The sequence below is a fragment of the Camellia sinensis genome, chromosome 9, assembly GCF_055761805.1.
Source record: "Camellia sinensis isolate YWXY chromosome 9, ASM5576180v1, whole genome shotgun sequence".
Classification (NCBI taxonomy): Eukaryota; Viridiplantae; Streptophyta; class Magnoliopsida; order Ericales; family Theaceae; genus Camellia; species Camellia sinensis.
In genome coordinates, this window is record NC_138969.1 from 28,726,579 (window position 1) to 28,747,861 (window position 21,283).

General features: G+C 39.6%; 1 protein-coding gene across 1 annotated transcript; it reads left to right on the plus strand.

Annotated features, from left to right (window-relative positions):
- The first annotated feature begins 5,190 nt into the window (after positions 1–5,190).
- LOC145799319 (uncharacterized) lies at positions 5,191–9,699 on the plus strand. The gene is made up of 5 exons (XM_082888871.1): positions 5,191–6,991; positions 7,496–7,845; positions 8,017–8,554; positions 8,666–8,890; positions 9,152–9,699. The coding sequence occupies exons 1-5, from the start codon at positions 5,191–5,193 to the stop codon at positions 9,697–9,699; spliced, it is 3,462 nt and encodes a 1,153-aa protein (XP_082744997.1).
- Positions 9,700–21,283: the final 11,584 nt, after the last annotated feature.

Genomic DNA, 21,283 nt, shown 5'->3' on the forward strand with positions numbered 1-21,283 from the left:
CCTCTGCTACGTGTGATACGCTGAGAGATGCTTCCTTTCCTCTCTTGCGTGTGATACGCTGAGAGATGCTTCTTTTCTTCTCTTGCGTATGATACGCTGAGAGATGCTTTCTTTTCTCTCTTCCGTGTGATACGTTGAGAGATGCTTCTTTTCCTCTCTTGCGTGTGATACGCTGAGAGATGCTTTCTTTCCTCTCTTGCGTGTGATACGCTGAGAGATGCTTCTATTCCTCTCTTGCGTGTGATACCCTGAGAGATGCTTCTTTTCCTCTCTTGCGTGTGATACACTGAGAGATGCTTTCTTTCCTCTCTTACGTGTGATACGCTAAGAGATGCTTCATTTCCTCTCTTGCGTGTGATGCGCTAAGGGATGCTTCTTTTCCTCTCTTGCGTGTGATACGCTGAAAGATCCTTTCTTTCCTCTATTGTGTGTGATACGCTGAGAGATGCTTACTTTCCTCTCTTGCGTGTGATACGCTGAGAGATGCTTCTTTTTCTCTCTTGCGTGTGATACGCTGAGAGATGCTTTCTTTCCTCTCTTGCGTGTGATACGCTAAGAAATGCTTTCTTTCCTCTCTTGCCTGTGATAGGCTGAGAGATACTACTTTTCCTCTCTTGCATGTGATACGCTGAGAGATGCTTCATTTCCTCTCTTATGTGTGATATGTTGAGAGGTGCTTTCTTTCCTCTCTTGCGTGTGATACGCTGAGAGATGCTTTCTTTCCTCTCTTGCGTGTGATACACTGAGAGATGCTTTCTTTCGTCTCTTGCGTGTGATACGCTAAGAGATGCTTCTTTTCCTCTCTTGCGTGTGATACGCTGAGAGATGCTTTCTTTCCTCTCTTGCATGTGATACGCTGAGAGATGCTACTTTTCCTCTCTTGCGTGTGATACGCTGAGAGATGCTTCCTTTCTTCTCTTGCTTGTGATACGCTGAGAAGTGTGGTCCTTTCCATTCTCTTGTGTGTGATACACTAAGAAGTGTTGCTCTTTCCTCTCTTGCGTGTGATACGCTGAGAGATGTTGTGTTTGAGACTCCGGGTATTCTCGGTAGTCTCTTTTAGCCTTCTCCGCATGAGACGCAGTGAGAATTGCATAATTTTCTTACATTTTTTCTGTTGGAATGTGTGAGACTATTATTTCTTATTCGTTTGCTTAAAATGTTGTATTTATTTTGCATGAATGTTTCATTACAGCTCTCTTGGCATAATCATAAGTTATGTTCGGCATCGCGCATGTCATTTGCATTTTGCCCCTGCCTGCGGACGCATCTTATTGTTACCTTGTATGTTTGTCTAAGTCTTCGGCCTTATCAAAAGTGGGTCGTCTCTGGGCTTTGACATTCATTCCCGTCATCTTATGACTTTCGAGTTCTGTCAAAGAGGGACAACTGTAGACGCCCCATTTTTGACCGTCCTCAAGACTTGGACATCATCGTTTGAACACTCGATAATCATCCATGCTCGTGTTCGTTTTGAGTTCCTGAAGGTCTCGGTTGCGTGTCTTGCCTTAGAACCTCTCAACTTGTCTGTTTTGTACTTAGTTGTGGACCAAGAGCTTGCAGTTTTGTTTCTGAGGGAAGGGGTGTAAGGCCCCTAAAATATGTATTTACTTTTAAGACTCTAATGATGAATTATTTTCTTAAAGCCCTCGTTACTTGAATTAATTCGAATCTTGTTGATTAGCAAATTTCTATTTCTTTTATTTTTATTTTATCAAAACAGAAATTCCCTAACCTAAATTTAATTTTACCTAGGTTACATGTAGTTAACTTCAAGCCCTTATATATATACATATTTCTTTTTTTTTATTATTTCTAAACTTGCCCAAATAGTACTTATATTTTGTACCTTGGTATGCCATCAATCTTGTTATATATATATATATATATGTGTGTGTGTGTGTGTGTGTGTGTACATACACCTTGAGGGATGTGCCTAGGACCAAAATTAATAAAAAAAAAATTGCCCCATCACACTTCTCCAAGGCTAGCCCTGCTAGGGAAGGGAGAGAGAAGCCAATTTTCAAGAATCATGATTATGAAATTCTAGAGAAGCACAACCTAGTGACCTACCTAGGATACAAAATCCAAGATATAGTTTTATTACAACTAGAGGTGGCCTAAACCAATGGAACACACCTCCTAAGTCCCTTCCATTTCCTTAGAATTCAAGCAAAATCATAACTTTCCATCCAATTCCAACTAAAGGGCTTTTATGTCCTTTTACACCAAAATTTGCCTATATATATCACACCCTCCCTAGCTTGCAAACATACACACAACACACTCACTCACACACACATTTTGGTTAGAGAGAGGGAGGAGAGCAAGGAAGAGGAGTCTAGAGGAGGAGAGGGAAGAAGAAGAGAGTTTCTTGTGCAAAGCTAGAAGGTAAGCCACCAACACAACCTTCTCTTCATTTTCTTTTCTGATGCATGTTCTTTTTTTAAGATTTTAAGTGATGTTTCAGATCTGTTATTATCATGTTCTCATGTTAAAAATACCAAGATTTGAGTATTGTTTCCATCTCTCTTGTATTTTCCTCATTTTGGCACAAACCATCTTCTTTTTGTACAAATCTCTCAACCTTTCGAGGGTACTCTTTCAAACAAATTTTCTGAGTTAAACATCGGATAGTTAGCATGTTTTCCTTACAAAAGAGATGAAACTTTCCATGGTGGAGCCCCCTTTTTATAAATTTTCTTGTTTTGGCATTCCACCTCAAAACCTGTTTTTTTCAGTCAACTTTCAAAAATTTCAGAAAAATGTACAAAAATCTTCTGAACCTCTATTTTATGTCAAAACCTTCCTTAAGGAGTTATCTTTCAACTACAATTGGTTTCATCAAAAAACATTGAGTGGTTTGCGAGAAAATCAAGTTTTGGTAACAGTCGACAGATCTGGGCAGATTCTGGGCAGATTCGGGAACAGTGCTGGACTATTTTGCAAATAACTCAAGATCGGGAAAAGCAATCCCATTTCCGAAAAATGTTCTGGGAACTAGATCAAATTCTCTACGAACCATAGGAAAACCGAGTCCGGCGGATGAACCTAAGTAGTCCTTCCATATTAACCTTCATGTGATGTTAAATCTGGAAATTTGTTATGCATGGATGTTTTATGCCCTTGTATTCATAAAAATGTTTATTAGCTTATGATCATATCTTGGCATGATATTGTATGTGTTATGTTATGTTCTCTATCTTCTTCACCTTATGGATGTATGCTTGTGTGGACATTTTTATCTGGTTAAGTTGTCTAACCTTGATGTAAAATATCTAACTCAACGGGAAACCAAATTGGGAGGGTATTGGGTTTTCGAGCATTTGAGTAATGAAAAGATGGGAATATGTGGTATATGGTATGTTGGGATGCGTTCCCTATTTAAAGGTTAAAATCTTGCGCAAGTGGTTTTCGGAACCCTTGAACGGAGCGGTTGTATTCGGACCCTAGGTTGTTTGGTGTAAGGAGGGATTCGGGCAAGGCCCTATTTTACCGTCTCTTTTGAGGCCCTGCGGTTGGCGCTACACGGTATATAACCATTGGTAGGCATCCGAGGTTAGGTCTGCAACAAAGCAGCAAAAGAGGGGGCATACCGAATAATCCGCGTCCGATTCTTGTGGTTGGGAGGACGAAATCTCTTTGGGGGATTTCTAGTTTACTGACATCTAACTTAACTATTTGTTTATTTATTGATTTATTTACTGGAATATCATGCTTTACTACTTGATGTTATATTTTGTGATTATGTATTGGACTGGGAAAAAGGGGTAGGGTGTGTGTGTGTGTTTACTGGGCATTCAAAGCTCACGGCGTATCATGCCAGGTGACGAAGCGGAACTCATAGCGGAAGACGACGAGCCGGAAACCTTTGAAGACTTTTGGCTATCTTAGGAATACTAGAAATTTCCTTTTTGTTATTTTGTAAGACTCATATGAATTTTAAAACTTTCTTTTTGTGATGTAATGTAATGGAACAATCTTTTGAAGCAAGTATAATTGTGGTTATTATGTATGTATATCCTACGTATGAACCTTATCGTTGCTTATGAGACCTTGTGTCAATGCCTTGTAAGATCTGTCAAAAAGGTAGTGTGCTGCCTAAGAAAGCTGGACTTAGAAGGGAGGCTATTTTGACTCCTCCGGCGATCTGGGATCTTACTTGGTTATTGGCCATAGGACTCACTAGTGACTCTCCCTTGACTGCAACCTATAGTGTAGAAACGGGGCGTCACAACTTGGTATCAGAGCCTAGGTTCAACCCTTAACCCTCGCAGCCCTATACGCAACTCTAGAAGCCCTTACCCCTTATCTTATTTTATTCTATCACACTATTATAAGAAGCTTGACTAATAAAAATCTTTTCCACCTTAGGATGTCATCGGGAGGCTACGTCAGTACCGACTCATGGGATGTTTTTCGTATGCAAGGAAGGAGGGCCATGTCCGTCAGCCCCTACTTTAGCCGCCGACGCTGTGAAATCACCGCCGAGGAAATGATCAAGACTGAGATACGTAAGGTGGAGACAGAATACCCCCGCTATACGAGGGCGCAGAAGAGGTCTTTGGTGCGGCGCCGCCTGCAATTTCTAAGCCGGGCAGCAAGAAAGGCAGTCCGAATGGAACAAGACGAACAGAAGATGGACTCCCTGACACACCGAGCTCTAACCACCATAGCACCGACTCAGGCTGAAAGCCACGAATCTTGTTACCATGGGCCAGGTGACAATCAACCAATGGATATGGAGCAGCCACCAGAGCAGCAGGGAGCGAACCTAGCCCACCCTATAGAGATATCATGTGAACACAATCTCCCCTCACCAATGTACACCCCCCGCTCTCTGGGGCAAGCCTCCGACTCTGCTGATGAAGACCCTGACGAAGACTTTGATTGGTCAGGAAACGAGAACTAATTCGAGGGGTAGTAAAACTAGACTTTTATAAGATCCGCTAATGAGGATCCCTAGAATAAGATAGCTTGGACTTGTGTACGTAGATGCTCTTGAATGTAACTCCGATATAGGAGGCCTTTTGTAATGATGCCTATTATTATATATATAAATGATGTGTTGATCTATGTTATTGATTGTTACTTGCTTTAGTGCACCCTAAGGAAACTGAACCTTATTTCAAATCTGAGTAGTAAGATTTTCTAAGACTGGAAACCAACTCACCTGATGACATGAACAGAATGGTACACACGCGAGCTAATGGCTATACCGAAACCAGCAACAATGTACGAAACCGTCCCAGGCATCAACATGAACCCATCCCCGCAAGGGCTGACATCCCCAACAACCTAGGTCCCCAGATTTTGGAGGAACTAGGGCAAATAAGGAACAATCGGCAGAATGAGAGGACTCGACTCTTTTCTGAGTTTCGAAAGCAGAGACCCCCAAAGTTCACAGGCGTACCGGACCCGAAGATAGCTAAGAATTGGCTTCGGCAGATAGAGAAAATGCTAGACACCATGGGCATCACCGAGGCCGCTGATAGAATAGCTTTGGCAGTATTCGAGCTCGATGATGAGGCTGACCATTGGTGGGAGTTGATGAAGAACACTCGTGACATAGCAAGCCTGTCATGGAACCAGTTCAGGGAACTATTCTTAAATAAATATTTCCCAAGTACTATCCGCCGAGAACGAGTCAAGGAATTCCAAAACCTGGAACAAGGAAATATGACCGTGACCCAGTATGCTACAAAATTCGAAGAGCTAGCCTGCTATGCAACTAGACTCGTGGCAAATGATGAAGAAAAAGCAAGGATGTTCGAGTGGGGACTGGACCTTACAATCAGGGGAAGAGTTCTCCCGCAACGACTCTCCTCATATGCTGAGGTGCTGGAAACGGCGTTAGAATCTGAGAGGGAAGTAAATGACGCCAGGAAAGCTTGGAATAAGAGAAAAGGGAGTCAGGTGTCTATTGGACCTCAGAGGAACCAGAAGGGAAGCATGCCCTCAAAGCCCTACTCAAGACCACAACCACAACAGCAGCGACCGCAACCGCAGCAACAGATCCAGAGAGGAGGCTATCAACAAAGGCCGATGGGACAAATCCAGTGCTTTCATTGCCAACAATTAGGGCACAAGAAGAGCGAATGCCCCCAACTCCCCCCATCTGGATATCAAGGAGGAGGTTCCGGAGCAAATGCCCAGGCATTAGGTGGGCAGAAGCCTTGGACAAACAAGACAGGACCTACCGGGCAGCAGCACCAGAAGAATGGAGGAACTCAGAATGCCAAGGCCAGTGGCAACCAGAAGGCAACCGGCAGAATCTTTGCCTTGCAAGAGGAAGAAGCGGACCCATCTGTAATCGAGGGTAATTTAGTACTATACAATTCTTGGGTGCATGTTTTATTTGATACCGGTGCATCACATTCTTTCATATCCTCTGCTTGTGCTAAGTCATTAGAACTTGTATGTGAACCCTTAGCAACTGCCTTAAGTGTAATATCACCTATGGGAGGATGCGCTCGGGTAAGATCGATCTGTAAGGACTCTAAGATAGGGATGTCGAACCTACGCTTAACTTGCGACCATCGTGTTATGGAAATGTCGGACTTCGATATCATCTTGGGCATGGACTGGTTGTCCACCCACCGAGCAGTGATCGACTGTCGTCAGAAGAAAGTGGTAGCTCATACACAAGATGGAACACGTTTCCAGTTTAAGGGGGATAGACAAGACCCCATGGTTTCAACAAAGCATCAGACGCAGTGGCGCGACCAACTTGCGGGTAGGATAGCAAGCCTAATTCTAAATGAGGAAGGCCAAGGAGAAATAGAGCTTCCGTACGTAGTGTGCGATTATATAGATGTATTTCCTACGGAATTACCAGGATTGCCGCCAACCCGAGAAGTAGACTTTAGCATCGAGCTGCAACCTGGAACTACCCCAATATCCATGGCTCCGTATCGCATGGCACCAGCAGAACTGCGAGAATTGAAGACACAACTACAGGAATTGCTCGAGAAAGGATTCGTTAGGCCAAGTACTTCGCCATGGGGAGCACCCGTGTTGTTTGCTAAAAAGAAGGATGAATCGTTGAGGCTATGCATCGATTATCGTCAACTCAATCGAGTCACGATAAAAAATCGATACCCACTCCCGAGGATTGATGACCTTTTTGACCAACTTAGAGGCTCAAGGTGCTATTCAAAGATCGATCTCAGGTCAGGTTACCATCAACTACGAGTCAAGGAGGAGGATATACCAAAGACTGCCTTTCGTACTAGATATGGCCACTATGAATTTGTAGTAATGCCCTTCGGACTAACCAATGCACCAGCAGTATTCATGAGCCTAATGAATAAGATATTTAGACCATACCTTGACCAGTTTGTAGTAGTATTCATTGATGACATCTTGGTATATTCAAGGTCTGAAGAAGAGCATGAGCAACATTTAAGGATTGTCCTCCAAATTCTTAGGGAAAATCAGTTATACGCCAAGGCAAGTAAATGTGAGTTCTGGTTGAATGAAGTAAAATTCTTAGGGCATGTGGTATCAGAAAATGGGATTGCGGTGGATCCAACCAAAGTGGAGGCAGTATTAGATTGGAGACAACCAAAAACTGTGTCAGAGATCCGCAGCTTTTTAGGATTAGCCGGTTATTATCGAAGATTCATCCAAGATTTCTCCAAACTAGCTAAACCAATGACTCGTCTGATGCAGAAAGGAGTAAAATATGAGTGGGACGAAGCTTGCGAAAAATCCTTCCAGGAGTTGAAGAAGAGGTTAACTAGCGCGCCAATTTTGACCATCCCAGAACGAGAAGAGGGGTACACTGTGTATTGTGATGCATCTAAAGAAGGGTTGGGTTGCGTGCTCATGCAAAATGGAAAGGTGGTCGCATATGGATCCAGACAGTTGAAACCTCATGAGCGCAACTACCCCACACATGACTTGGAGTTAGCAGCCGTAGTTTTTGCCCTAAAGCAATGGCGACATTACCTGTACGGGGAACAATTCGAGATTTTCACAGATCACAAGAGTCTGAAGTATCTATTTACACAGAAGGACCTTAACTTAAGACAAAGACGATGGATGGAGTATCTTGAGGATTTCCAATTCACTCTCTCATACCACCCCGGTAAAGCCAATGTAGTAGCAAATGCTCTAAGTCGTAAGAGCAGAGGGATGATGGCTAAGATCTCCGTCAAGGAATGGGATATGGTTAAGACACTCAATGAGTTCAGGATCCAAGTAGAATCTCAAGATACAAGAGTATATCTTAGCGCGCAGAAGGTGATGCCTAAGTTAATGAATGAGGTCATGGAGGCCCAGAAGTACGATCAAGAGGTAGCCTACATCAAGGGACGTCTAGAATCAGGAGAGCCCATGCCCGATTGGGTAATTCACCCCGATGGGAGTTTAAGGTACCAAGGTAGATTGTTTGTACCTAGTGACGAATTACTTAGAGAAAAGGTACTGAAGGAATGTCATAATTCTGCATTTGCGGTACATCCAGGAGGGACAAAAATGTACCAAGATTTGAAGAGGCAATATTGGTGGAATGGGATGAAGAAGGAAGTGGCCAAATTTGTAGCAAGATGTCTGACATGCCAACAAGTGAAGGCGGAACATCAGAAACCGGGAGGAATGTTGCAACCTCTACCAATTGCTGAATGGAAGTGGGAGTATGTGACGATGGATTTTGTGACAGGGTTGCCTAAGTCACCTAGAGGGCGCGACGCTATATGGGTAATAGTGGACCGTCTTACCAAGTCAGCACATTTCTTACCCTATAAGATGACCGACACCTTAGAGTCTATGTGCAGACTCTACATTGGGGAAATCATTAGACTACATGGAATTCCGGTATCTATTGTGTCAGATCGTGATCCACGATTCACCTCACGATTTTGGGGAAGCCTGCAGGAAGCTCTTGGTACGGAGTTGTGTTTTAGCACCGCCTTTCATCCGCAGACCGACGGACAATCTGAACGCACTATCCAGACGCTCGAGGATATGCTGAGAGCTTGCACAATGGATTTTCAAGGAAGTTGGGAACGACACCTACCCCTAACTGAATTCGCCTACAACAACAGCTTCCAAGCTAGTATCGGTATGGCACCCTTTGAAGCATTATACGGACGACCTCGTAGATCGCCGATTTGTTGGACGGAAGTGGGTGACGCAAATCTGGTAGGACCCGAACTTGTCCTAGAAACTACTGAGAAGGTCAAATTGATCCGACAGCGGTTGAAGACTGCTCAAGACCGTCAGAAGAATTATGCAGACAGGAGGAGGAGACCGTTGATGTTTGAAGTAGGCAGCCACGTGTTCCTAAAGGTGCAACCCAAGCGTGGAGTCGTACGTTTTGGGAGAAAGGGGAAGCTGTCACCACGATATGCTGGACCTTTCGAGGTATTGGAGAGAGTGGGCGAAGTAGCATATAGACTAGCTCTACTCCCGCAGTTAGCAGGGATACACAGCGTCTTCCACGTATCTATGTTGAGAAAATACATCACCGACCCGTCGCACGTCCTCAAAAGGGAAGATATCAGCCTTGACAAGGATGTCACATTTAAAGAAGGACCGGTAGCAATACAGGACAGTCGAGAGAAGAACCTCAGAGGCAAGACGGTTCACTTGGTGAAAGTGCTATGGCGTCACCGGGGAATTGAAGAATCTACTTGGGAGCGCCAGGATTGGGTAAAGGCAAGTTACCCACAGCTTTTCGAAGGCAGTATGTAGCGGAATTTCGAGGACGAAATTGTTTTAAGGGGGATAGGTTGTAAGGCCCCTAAAATATGTATTTACTTTTAAGACTCTAATGATGAATTATTTTCTTAAAGCCCTCGTTACTTGAATTAATTCGAATCTTGTTGATTAGCAAATTTCTATTTCTTTTATTTTTATTTTATCAAAACAGAAATTCCCTAACCTAAATTTAATTTTACCTAGGTTACATGTAGTTAACTTCAAGCCCTTATATATATATATATATATATACATATTTCTTTTTTTTTATTATTTCTAAACTTGCCCAAATAGTACTTATATTTTGTACCTTGGTATGCCATCAATCTTGTTATATATATATATATATATATATATGTGTGTGTGTGTGTGTATATACACCTTGAGGGATGTGCCTAGGACCAAAATTAATAAAAAAAAATTGCCCCATCACACTTCCCCAAGGCTAGCCCTCCTTGGGAAGGGAGAGAGAAGCCAATTTTCAAGAATCATGATTATGAAATTCTAGAGAAGCACAACCTAGTGACCTACCTAGGATACAAAATCCAAGATATAGTTTTATTACAACTAGAGGTGGCCTAAACCAATGGAACACACCTCCTAAGTCCCTTCCATTTCTTTAGAATTCAAGCAAAATCTTAACTTTCCATCCAATTCCAACTAAAGGGCTTTTATGTCCTTTTACACCAAAATTTGCCTATATATATCACACCCTCCCTAGCTTGCAAACATACACACAACACACTCACTCACACACACATTTTGGTTAGAGAGAGGGAGGAGAGCAAGGAAGAGGAGTCTAGAGGAGGAGAGGGAAGAAGAAGAGAGTTTCTTGTGCAAAGCTAGAAGGTAAGCCACCAACACAACCTTCTCTTCATTTTCTTTTCTAATGCATGTTCTTTTTTTAAGATTTTAAGTGATGTTTCAGATCTGTTATTATCATGTTCTCATGTTAAAAATACCAAGATTTGAGTATTGTTTCCATCTCTCTTGTATTTTCCTCATTTTGGCACAAACCATCTTCTTTTTGTACAAATCTCTCAACCTTTCGAGGGTACTCTTTCAAACAAATTTTCTGAGTTAAACATGGGATAGTTAGCATGTTTTCCTCACAAAAGAGATGAAACTTTCCATGGTGGAGCCCCCTTTTTATAAATTTTCTTGTTTTGGCATTCCACCTCAAAACCTGTTTTTTTCAGTCAACTTTCAAAAATTTCAGAAAAATGTACAAACATCTTCTGAACCTCTATTTTATGTCAAAACCTTCCTTAAGGAGTTATCTTTCAACTAAAATTGGTTTCATCAAAAAACATTGAGTGGTTTGCGAGAAAATCAAGTTTTGGTAACAGTCGACAGATCTGGGCAGATTCTGGGCAGATTCGGGAACAGTGCTGGACTATTTTGCAAATAACTCAAGATCGGGAAAAGCAATCCCATTTCCGAAAAATGTTCTGGGAACTAGATCAAATTCTCTACGAACCATAGGAAAACCGAGTCCGGCGGATGAACCTAAGTAGTCCTTCCATATTAACCTTCATGTGATGTTAAATCTGGAAATTTGTTATGCATGGATGTTTTATGCCCTTGTATTCATAAAAATGTTTATTAGCTTATGATCATATCTTGGCATGATATTGTATGTGTTATGTTATGTTCTCTATCTTCTTCACCTTATGGATGTATGCTTGTGTGGACATTTTTATCTGGTTAAGTTGTCTAACCTTGATGTAAAATATCTAACTCAACGGGAAACCAAATTGGGAGGGTATTGGGTTTTCGAGCATTTGAGTAATGAAAAGATGGGAATATGTGGTATATGGTATGTTGGGATGCGTTCCCTATTTAAAGGTTAAAATCTTGCGCAAGTGGTTTTCGGAACCCTTGAACGGAGCGGTTGTATTCGGACCCTAGGTTGTTTGGTGTAAGGAGGGATTCGGGCAAGGCCCTATTTTACCGTCTCTTTTGAGGCCCTGCGGTTGGCGCTACACGGTATATAACCATTGGTAGGCATCCGAGGTTAGGTCTGCAACAAAGCAGCAAAAGAGGGGGCATACCGAATAATCCGCGTCCGATTCTTGTGGTTGGGAGGACGAAATCTCTTTGGGGGATTTCTAGTTTACTGACATCTAACTTAACTATTTGTTTATTTATTGATTTATTTACTGGAATATCATGCTTTACTACTTGATGTTATATTTTGTGATTATGTATTGGACTGGGAAAAAGGGGTAGGGTGTGTGTGTGTGTTTACTGGGCATTCAAAGCTCACGGCGTATCATGCCAGGTGACGAAGCGGAACTCATAGCGGAAGACGACGAGCCGGAAACCTTTGAAGACTTTTGGCTATCTTAGGAATACTAGAAATTTCCTTTTTGTTATTTTGTAAGACTCATATGAATTTTAAAACTTTCTTTTTGTGATGTAATGTAATGGAACAATCTTTTGAAGCAAGTATAATTGTGGTTATTATGTATGTATATCCTACGTATGAACCTTATCGTTGCTTATGAGACCTTGTGTCAATGCCTTGTAAGATCTGTCAAAAAGGTAGTGTGCTGCCTAAGACTGCTGGACTTAGAAGGGAGGCTATTTTGACTCCTCTGGCGATCTGGGATCTTACTTGGTTATTGGCCATAGGACTCACTAGTGACTCTCCCTTGACTGCAACCTATAGTGTAGAATCGGGGCGTCACAAGGAGGGTGGCTTGTTGGCCTCCCTACAACCCATCGGCCAAGCCTTGTGCTTATCGGCCATGTTTTTCTCTTCATCGGCCATAAGTGTTGGCCAGTCGGCACCTTTTTTGGCCAGTCGGCACTCTTTTTGGTCGATCGGCCATTTTTTTGGCCGAGACCCCTTTTTCTACTTTTGTAGATATTTTTCTTCCAGCTGGTGCCAGCTGTTGGTCACTTGGTGTATTCTCCATACACGTGCATGGATGGATTTTAACAAAGTAACAATTGTATATTGCAATGAGAGGAAAGGAAAATTTATATAATATCTTAAAATAGGAAAAACAATTCACACCTTAATTAAAAAAATAGAAAATAAATAAACCTCTATCATTAAAACAGGTAAAACAATCTAACAATAGATCATTGAAAAAGAAAACTCTTCTATCATTCAAACAAACATTGCAAAATCAATAAAACATTGTGAAGAGGAAAGAAATATTTTTATAATATCTCCTCTATGACATGAAAATATTACTTCAAATCCCAATGACAACATTATGAGATTAATGTTGGGATGACAGTTGCTATAAAATTGATGTTGGGATTAATCCCAATATCTCCAAACATTTTGTCCCAAGATTAATCCCAAGATTAATGTTGGGATGACAGTGTATACCCGTAATAAAATTGGACAACAGAAGATTGGATAGGAGAAGATTAATCCCAAGATTATTTCTCCTTTAGCAACGAGAGGAAAGAAAAATTTATATAATATCTTAAAATAGGTAAAACAATTCACACCTTAATTAAAAAAAAAAATAGGAAATAAATAAACCTCTATCATTAAAACAGGTAAAACAATCAAAAAAATAGCTCATTGAAAAAGAAAACTCTTCTATCATTAAAACAAACATTGCAAAATCAATAAAATATTGTGAAGAGGAAAGAAAAATTTATATAATATCTCTTCTATGACATGAAAATATTACTTCAAACCCCAATGACAACATTTTGAGATTAATGTTGGGATGACAGTTGCTATAAAATTGATGTTGGGATTAATCTAGAGATTAATCCCAATATCTCCAAACATTCTGTCCCAAGATTAATCCAAAGATTAATGTTGGGATGACAGTGTATACCCGTAATAAAATTGGACAGGAGAAGATTAATCCCAAGATTATTTCTCTTTTATTTTGTACTTTTGTAATTTTTATTTACACCGTGCCTTTATTTTAAAAATGAATTTTCAGTTCTTTATTTTTATTTTATCCCAAGATTAATCCCAATATCTCCAAACATTTTGAGATGATAGTTACTATAAAATTGAAGATGCAATATTTTTGTCCAAGCATTATAATGCTATACACAATGGATGTCATCAAAATTTGATCACTTCTTCCATGTGGTTTCGGTAGAGGCAAAAGTAAAAACAACGGATGAAGGCAAGAGCAGAGAAAAGAAAAGAAAAAAATGTGAACACAGTTTACACAGTTTAGACATTCAAAAATCAAAACACATTTAGAAATGAAACCCATCTCACATTTCAGAAATAAAAAATGTTTAATTTTTCCAACACAAACACAAATACAGTTTCAATTTAGAACTTTTTATATATTATTCTTCATTAAGCTAATAATATGTTACCTGTAGCTCAATGAGGGAAAAAACATCTAAAATGTAGATATCAAAATCTAAAACCAAACTTGGAATTCGAAAATAACTTCATAATTGAAACAATAAACGATGGGGGAAAAAATTTAAAATTAAAAATCATACTAATGGAGAATTCTAAGAAAATAAAAAGACCTTCGCTAATGAGATTAATTAAAGCTTGAACAGTATGATGGTATACTTGATATACTCGATATACTCAGAGGAGTCAACATGAGAAGAAGCAGCAGCACAAAAAGAAATTGACAATATCAAAAAATAGTAAATTTATGTTTCTATACTGAACACAAAACTAATTAGGTAAATAGAAATCAAGTCGATTACTCGGTTCCATGTGCAGTATTGCTGATGTGTCCAGGGGATTGAGGTCTTCAGTTATGCAACCACCCTCCAATCCAAATTACCTGCTTCAAATAATTAAAAAGAATTTCAAATTTAATGTTATCTCATTACCTTTCTAATATAGATTTCACGTAGGTATGCTACACCTGGTTGGCGTTAAACAAATGCAAATCAAATGGTGGAATCTTAAAACTAATTCTAGGGTCAAAAAGATTTAGATGTCAACCAAAACTCTGTTCTTTATTTGCATTATTTGCATGTGCATCATTTCCTGTGGAGTACACATCGATAAATCAAACAAATATTTTACTCAGATAAATTGACAGCAGAGTTGATCAGTCTTGTTAGGCTTACATATCATGAAATGATAAATGTGAAGCATATGCCTAACAAAGAACCAAATTTCAATTTCAGCTACTCAACTGTTCCTACCAGTGCTTTCAATTGAGGCATGGAAAATAAATGGTTTTCATTGATATGTTCTACTAACAGGAAAAAATAATTTCACTGATGGCCATGTAAAACTTACCATAATCTCCTAACGTTCTCCATTCTTAATATGATGCAAATAAGAGCATCTCCAATTGCATGCACAACCTCACACCAAAGCCAAAATTTGGGATTTGAGCATAGAAGAAGAACCGCTCCAATGGTGTGCCAAAATTTGGCATTGTAATATATTTGGGCACCAAGTGTAGCAAAATGCCAAATTTTAGCACATTTGATCAATTGACATTTGCCTAAAATTTACAAAGTTGTTATTTTTCCAATTTCAGAATTTACATTTAGACATAGATAAATACGTTGTACGGTGTAGATTGAATCATATGGTGGTTAAAAAAGAAAAGAAAAAAAAAGACATTTGTACCATGTGGCAATAACCATTGGAGATGCCATACTTGTGTGTAGATATCATATACCTGTGTGTGTGTCACTTCATCAAGATATTATGATTTGGGAATTAGGTGGAAAAAACTGAAATTCATTCAGAAGCTAGAAAATAGGCTAAATTCATGTTGAAAGACAATAAAAATCTTAACAAATCGCAAAAAAGAAAAAATTTACATTTAGAAATTGACAATATGAGAAGAAGTCAACATGAGAAGAAGCAGCAGCATAAAAAGAAATTGACAATATCAAAAAACAGTAAATTTATGTTTCTATACTGAACACAAAACTAATTAGGTAAATAGAAATCAAGTCGATTACTCGGCTCCATGTGCAGTATTGCTGATGTGTCCAGAACATTGAGGTCTTCAGTTATGCAACCACCCTCCAATCCAAATTACCTGCTTCAAATAATTAAAAAGAGTTTCAAATTTAATGTTATCCCGTTACCTTTCTAATATAGATTTCACTTAAGTATGCTACACCTGGTTGGCATTAAACAAAAGAAAAATTTATAATAACAAAAGAAAGGTAACGGGATAACATGAAAAAGAAAAAAATCAATTAACATAATTTCAAAATCAATTAACTGAAAAAGATTCAAATCCTAACAATTAACAGAATAAAAACTTAAAGCTATGGTTGTCTAACTTGACCATACAAATCCTAACTATTAACACATTCATTCATCAAATTGTAGGTATGATTTTTTTTTATTTCATCATTAACACATGACACATGACCAAACAAACTAAAAATAAAAAGTATTTTTATTGTGTTCAATCATATACCTACAAATCAAACCTATAGCAAGCATGATGGATAATAATTTCCTACAAAACAAAATAATTTATGGATAAAATCATAGCCACTCCAACCACAGAGGATATCAATCATATACCTACAAATCAACAACTTTATGGGAAGAAGAATACCATGGTTGCAATAAGAGCAGTGAATTTATAGTTGAAAGTAGAAATCAAACACATAAGAATACCATATAATCCTCTTTATCATCAAATGTTGTTTCATATTTGTGTGGGTGTGTTTTGAGTTATTGACTCCTAGTATTATTGTTTCAAACAAATTTAACCCATCAAATCCATTTCAAATTATTAGAAATCAAAACCACTCCAACCACAACAATTAAAATAGTTTACACCGAATTAAAGTTAGAGACTTACAGTTTCACCATCTCTCTACATTTACTTTGGGAAGACAAATTGTCAGAAATTAGAAATCAAATTATTAGAAATCCATTTAACTTCGAATTGCAGCGAATTAAACCCATCAAATCCATTTCAAATTTCAAAAATTAAAGCCCATCAAACCCATTTTAGAAATCACAACATACTTAATTTTCAAACAGATATAAAATGCATGACACAATGTCAACCAATAGCTAAAGGATCAACTATGGAATAAGTACAGAGCTAAGCACAAATTTCAACTTATTGTTTTATAAACCTTTTGGCAATCCTAGAATAAAAATATATGGGAGAAAGAAAAAGAATATTACACAGTTGCAGCAACTGGGTTCCTTGGCAATCACATAATCAAGCCAATTAAGTATTACCTAACGAGTCAATTCAAAAACTCATCTACAAAAAATAAATGCACAAATAGATAAATAAATAAACTTTTAAAGGATATTAGACCTCGTTTGGAATAAGTTATTTTAATAATTTTTAATTTTTTTTAATTAAAATATAAGGTAAAAAAATTAATATATTTTGAATAACTTTTTAATTTTTTATGAAAAATTGTACAAAATAGAGAGAAATTTTTTTCTTTTATTTTTTGGTACAGGTCATTTACTTTTAATTTTTTTTTTTGGATTTTTTAAATTTTAAGCTAAAATATTGAGAGCTAAGACAATGAAATTATAGCGATCTCGGTTTTTCTTTCCTTTGTTTATTGTATTCTGGACTTGGTTCCATGAGTGTGTTGGTGTCGTATTCTCATTTCTTTCCTTTACTCTTTGTATCTGAGTCTTGGGTTGTGTTGGGCAGGTTTGAAACATGTTGGTTGTGTTTAGAAATCAAAGGTTGATGCCCAGTTTTTGGCCTTCACGCTTAAGCGGGGGTTTTAACGCTCGAGCGGGCCCTTTGTTGTTGCTTCTCCGCTCGAGTGGGAGTTTGGACGCTCAAGCGTGAATATCCTTCTCCTAGTATTTTTCTCTGCAAGTCATCGAACGCTCGAGCGTGAGTTTTGACGCTCGAGCGGGCCCTTTTGGTTTTGTTCCTCCGCTCGAGCGGAGATCTTGGTCTGTAAAACTTCTAGAAGTGTGCATCCGGCGCTCGAGCGGTGCTTTTGACGCTCAAGCATGAGTCTGTGTCTGACGCTTGAGCAAGGAGTCCTACGCTCGAGCGGGGCAACTTTTATATCAGTTCGAAAAATGGCATTTTGGATCACTTTTTGATTTCCTTTCTCTCTCCTACTTTTACAAAACCTCCATTGGAGAGCACCTCACTCTAAAACCCCAACTTCTCTCTAAGGTTTGATCTAGTAGGAGTGGTCTTCTATCCTTGGGCCTTTGTAAAAAGTGTGGAGCTTGTTGAGGGCTACATTTTGATCCGAAAATATTGGGGTTCGGAGCATTTCGAATTTCTTCATCTTCTTCCTTTGAGCTCCAATTTGAGGTAGGGATAACTACTCATTTTTATGATCTTTGACTTAAACTTTTAGTCATTTTGATTTAATGTTGAAATTGGGTGATTTTGAGTGTTAGGGTTTTAAAATGTATAAAGAAGGGTTTTGTTATTTTGACCAAAATATGTGTATTTGGGTCTAGAAATGAGATTATTGATGTTATTGTTGATATTTGAGCCTTTGGGTCAATGTTGAGAAAGAGGGAGGAAAGCCCTAATTTTTGTTAAGAATAAATTTATATGATTAATTTGGGAATATTATGGAAATATGAAATTGAGTTGGAAATAATGAAATTGACTCATTATGAAGTAGAATGGTGGAGTTGGGTTTAATAATCACTCACCTTGAGAAATGTTGATTATATACCCGTTGAGGCATTTATTATTTGTTTAGAAATAATTGCTTTGGGCTATCGGTGGAGGATAGTCTTGATTGTTGTAGACAATGCATGATGATTAGGCGAACTAAAACTAATCAATTGAATGTGTCATCAAATATGACGATTAGAATAATACATCAAATTTGTGTATTGATTGCTCATGTATATGATATGTGTTAATATACATTGTGTTGTGTGGGAGGAGATAGGGGATGTACTCCACGGTTTAAGGGAAGATAGGGGATGGACTCCTAAACCGGATATTATTTGGGAGGAAATAGGGGATGGACTCCATTGATACAGCAAACATGTGTATCTATTGAAGTAGTGATACAGCGAATATGTGTATCTATTGTGAAGTATGGAAGTGTTTTATGTGATATTGATACAGCAAATACGTGCATCTATTGTGAAGTATAGAAATATTGTTAATATGAGTTGTGGTCTCATGGGAATTGTTTGGCCAGGTTCTGAGCCATATATGAGTTGAAAATCGGTTAAGTAAAGGAAAGAGGAATAAAGCATGGCATATTTGTCATGTAACTGAAATGGATTATGAAATGATTTATGTGGGTTGAACATTTATCGAATGCTAATGTTTTATGTTATTGCTCATATTATGTTTAGCATATCTCTACTGGGCATTGGCTCACCCTATATGGGACATCATTTTCAAGTACAGGTGCTATGCCACCTCCAAGGACGTAGCTTGGGAGGCTTGAGGTTGTTAGACCCTTTTTGTTGTTTTCATTGTATTACAAGTATAACAAGCCAAGGGCTTATTTTCTGTAGAGTTAGTACTCTTTTTTTGTAACCAAGTGTTGGCTTAGAAAGTTGTAAGCCCATAGGGAATTTACTTTTGATGTCAACATGTAATACATTTGTAAGAAATACTCTGATGAAATGAATTTATGCTTTACTCTATTATGTCTAAGTATGTCAATACTGCATGATTTTTGGGTTTATTTTGAGGCCGTTACAACTTGGTATCAGAGCGTATCGGATTTGAATACTTTGGATACGTGGGAAGTGATTAGTATCACAGTGGGATTGTCTCACTTGTTATCGACTTGGATGTAGTGTTATGTGCTTATGTGATAACATGATTATGTGGTTATATGGGTATGAAATTTAGTTTCTAGGATGTTGATTGGATCCTTGGGTCTCTGTGAGTCTTGTTGGAAAAGCACTTGATCAATGCTGTTTCTAACTGGAACTCTAGTAACGCCTCAGGATTATCATTATTTGGAAATGAAATTCGTAAGTGCTTATGTGATTATGTGCTTACGTGGAATGAATTACTGTTGTCCATGCATTAGGACGCGAGTGTTGTAGCTTCGGCACATTTATGAATGTGCTAATGTTCTTCGTTACCCTTATTAGGATGTCAGGACGAGGACGCGGAGGTAGGCGAGGTAGGCCTAGGAGGCAGGAGATGCCTATATCGGATGAATTTTAGAAGCAACAGGAGGGGGTTGGTCAAGCCAATGTGGCCGAGCCAGTAGGTTAGCAGGCTATGGGCGCCTTAGCCCGCGAGATGGCAGGAGCTTTAAGGGAATCCATGGACATTCTTAGAACTGAGAATCAGGTCCAGGCCCGTGTTGTTGAGGCAGGGCCTTCTTTTTTGAAAAGGAAATTCTTCCAGTCTAACCCAGACGAGTTTGTGGGGGATCCGAAAGAGCCACTTAAGGTTGATGAGTGGTTGGAGCAGATGACGAAGACATTTGAGATGCTTGGCATCGAAGACGGGGCTTTGAAGGTGACCTTGGCGTCTTTCCAGTTGAAGGGAGATGCGAGTCAGTGGTGGAAATTCATGAGGGGTCGTGTTGGTGGTACTTGGGAGGCTTTCGTGGATGCTTTCCAGGAGAAGTTTCTGTCTCCCGCTGTCAGGGAGAAGTTGAGAGACCAGTTCTGCCAGCTTAAGCAGTTGAGTTCTTCAGTAGCTGAGTTCTTCAGTGGCCGAGTTTGAGGCCTCATTTACTAGTTTGTCCAGGTTTGCACCTGAGTTAGTGGCGTCTTAGGAACGTCGTTGTCTGGAATTTGAGAAGAAGTTGAAGCACAGGCTCAAGATGAGAGTTGGGGATTCTATGACCCGGGAATATAGGCGTCTTGTGGATGCCGCAGCCCATATGGAGATTATGATGCAGGAGGAGGAGAGGCAAAGAGGCTCCAAAAGGAGTCAGGATGGTCAGGGGGACGGCAGAAGGCAGAGGGATGCTAACCCTCAACAGTTCCAGGGTGCTTTTGTGAGGTCTACCTTTCTAGTGCCGAGTTCAGGTTCTGGGAGAGGCAATCAGGGAGACATTACCTGTTACAAATGTGGTCAGCTGGGCCACAAGTCTCCAGCTTGCTCGTAGAAGGGAGGAGGGCAGAGGGTAGCTTCATCTTCAGTTCGACCTCAGAGCCAGAGTCAAGGCAGAGGCCAGCCGCTGTCTTGTTACCAGTGTGGTCAGAAGGGGCACCTGAAGAGGTTTTGCCCGCAGTTGACTGGCACATCTGGTGCATCTGGGCCGAGACCGAGTTTTCAGCCTGCTCAGTCAGTACAGGCCTCGAGGGCCAATCAGGGAGCTTCGTCGTCCCAGTCTGTGCAGTAATCTTTTGCTCCTAGAGGTGAACAAGTAGATCAGAGACCTTCTGGGTGCATGTATGCTGTTACCGCGCAGGATCTTGTACCGGCTCCATCTTTTGTGAGAGGTACCTTTTCGTTTTATAACTCGATTGCCAATGTGTTAATTGATACGGGTGCATCCCATTCCTTTATATCTGCCGTATTTGCATCTATTTTGGGGTTGGAGTTGGCACAGTTAGCATCTCCTATTTGTGTTGTATCACCTGTTGGGGGTGAATTGATTTTGAAACAAGGATGTAGAGGTTGCAATATAGAGGTCGCCGACCGCCGGCTTCCATTTCCTTTTGTAGTTATGCTCATGTCGGGTTTTGATGTTATTTTGGATATGGGCTGGCTATCGT

Bases quoted from the DNA above. Each gene is read 5' to 3' on its own strand.
- LOC145799319 (XM_082888871.1), top strand. From the start codon at position 5,191: ATGGTACACACGCGAGCTAATGGCTATACCGAAACCAGCAACAATGTA. The intron at 8,555-8,665 runs GTCTGACATGCC...ATTTTGTGACAG, and splicing joins GGCCAAATTTGTAGCAAGAT to GGTTGCCTAAGTCACCTAGA. The intron at 8,891-9,151 runs GTACGGAGTTGT...CAAATCTGGTAG, and splicing joins AAGCCTGCAGGAAGCTCTTG to GACCCGAACTTGTCCTAGAA.